The following is a 1,571-nucleotide window of genomic DNA, read 5'->3' on the forward strand; positions in this document are numbered from 1 at the left end:
TAGTTAGTTTGTTCCCAGTTTAGTTTAGTCATTGCTCCGTTCGCCGTTTGTCCATTTCCTTTTTGTGTTTAATAAACCACCCTCACACCCATACAAGTGCCTGCGTTTGGATCCTCCTTTATTTTCCACACGGCTCATCTCACTCGCCGTGACACTATACACTTCTTGGGGTTTGGTGAAATGATGAAATTTCCGCTTGATTTTCATTGGAAGGTTGACTGAGTTTCATTAATACATTACATGTGCTTTATGATCAAAGCCTGAAAGATGAAACTGACTTGTCGGGATCAGCTAAACACTTTTGAATTAAATGCATATTCAGACCTGTTAAACAACAACTGGCCAAAAAGGACTCCACAGCAGAAAAGGAAGGAATCCCCAACTCACTCAGAACGGGGCTGTTCATAAAAGGTGATTGAACAAAAACATGAAATTAAACTAAATGAGCAGAAAGAAGTATCATGTCGCAATTGTGAGGGGTACCCAGCAGTACTAGTGTGCACCAGTGTGAACAACAGTGCTTGGCATCCAGCACCTGAAACCAGTAAACTCTGCTGGGACTATGTCTCTGCCCTGAGATTGGAGAGCACTGAATGGAACATAAAGGTGCAAAAGGTCAGAGAGATATGAAGGCGCCAGACCATTTAAAGTCTTGTAGGTGAGCAACAGGATCTTAAAATCTGCTCGAACCCTACAAGGCAACTAGTGAAGAGATTTCAGTACTAGAGTAATATGTTCGTATTTCCCTATTTTGGTTAAAATGCAGGCAGCCACATTTTGTACAAAACTTTTCTTCGTCAACCCAGAGAGGAGACCATTACAATAATCAATACGCGAAGACAAGTGAACATTTTGTGGTCCAATGACCATCAAATCTGTCTTATCAGCATTAAGAAGCTGAAAATTATCAGATAACCAAATCAAAGATCTTGGACAACAAAGATAGATGTGACATGCGTCTATAGTTTGCAACTGAGTCAACTGAGTCCAGGCTTTCTCACGATTGTACCACCACTGCTGATTTAAAACAGGCTGATGTGACTCCAGCCGTCAATGAAGTGTTATGGAAAGTGCTCTATCTGTCTGTGGTTCTAAGTTGTGGTGATGGTGCAGTTTCAGAGCACTTTTTTTCACTTTCTTCAGATCCCCAGAGAAGTGTTGTATGGCAGTCACAGTCCAGTCCACACCTTGTCATCATCCAGTCGTGGCACCCTCCAAAGCCTGCAAGGTTCCATGTCTCCACCCATGGCCCGGTCTATGCCCTCCTCCCCTTCCAGGGTGGCATATGGTGGAGGGGGCAGTGGGGGAGTGCGGGACCCCAGCACTACATCAGCACAGACACTTCGCCTTTCGGGAGCAGGACGATCCAGTGCCATATGCACCAGCAGTGCCATCCTGGAGAGGAGAGATGTCAAGCCTGGTGAGATTCCTCCAGCAGGAATGTGCTTTTTAGCTGATTCCTACTGAACAATGAGTCACTACTGCAAGTGTTTTTCCCCCCCTTTGCTGTGACATAACGGAAGAAGTTATGGGCTGTGATTAGTTGTAATGATGTAAGCCATCTCCCATTA

At 44.6% G+C, this 1,571-nt stretch overlaps 1 protein-coding gene across 1 annotated transcript in view; it reads left to right on the forward strand.

Moving 5' to 3' along the window:
• The window catches only part of LOC102192864 (sickle tail protein homolog), a 40,335-nt gene that overhangs the window by 20,187 nt on the left and 18,577 nt on the right, over nucleotides 1-1,571 (forward strand). The window contains exon 5 of the mRNA XM_013915522.1: nucleotides 1,144-1,420. Within this exon, the coding sequence (XP_013770976.1) occupies nucleotides 1,144-1,420 (277 nt within the window). The remainder of the gene's footprint in view (nucleotides 1-1,143; nucleotides 1,421-1,571) is intronic.

This window comes from Pundamilia nyererei, unplaced genomic scaffold (genome assembly GCF_000239375.1).
Source record: "Pundamilia nyererei isolate P.nyererei 1_Seehausen unplaced genomic scaffold, PunNye1.0 scaffold00318, whole genome shotgun sequence".
In the NCBI taxonomy this organism is placed as follows: domain Eukaryota; kingdom Metazoa; phylum Chordata; class Actinopteri; order Cichliformes; family Cichlidae; genus Pundamilia; species Pundamilia nyererei.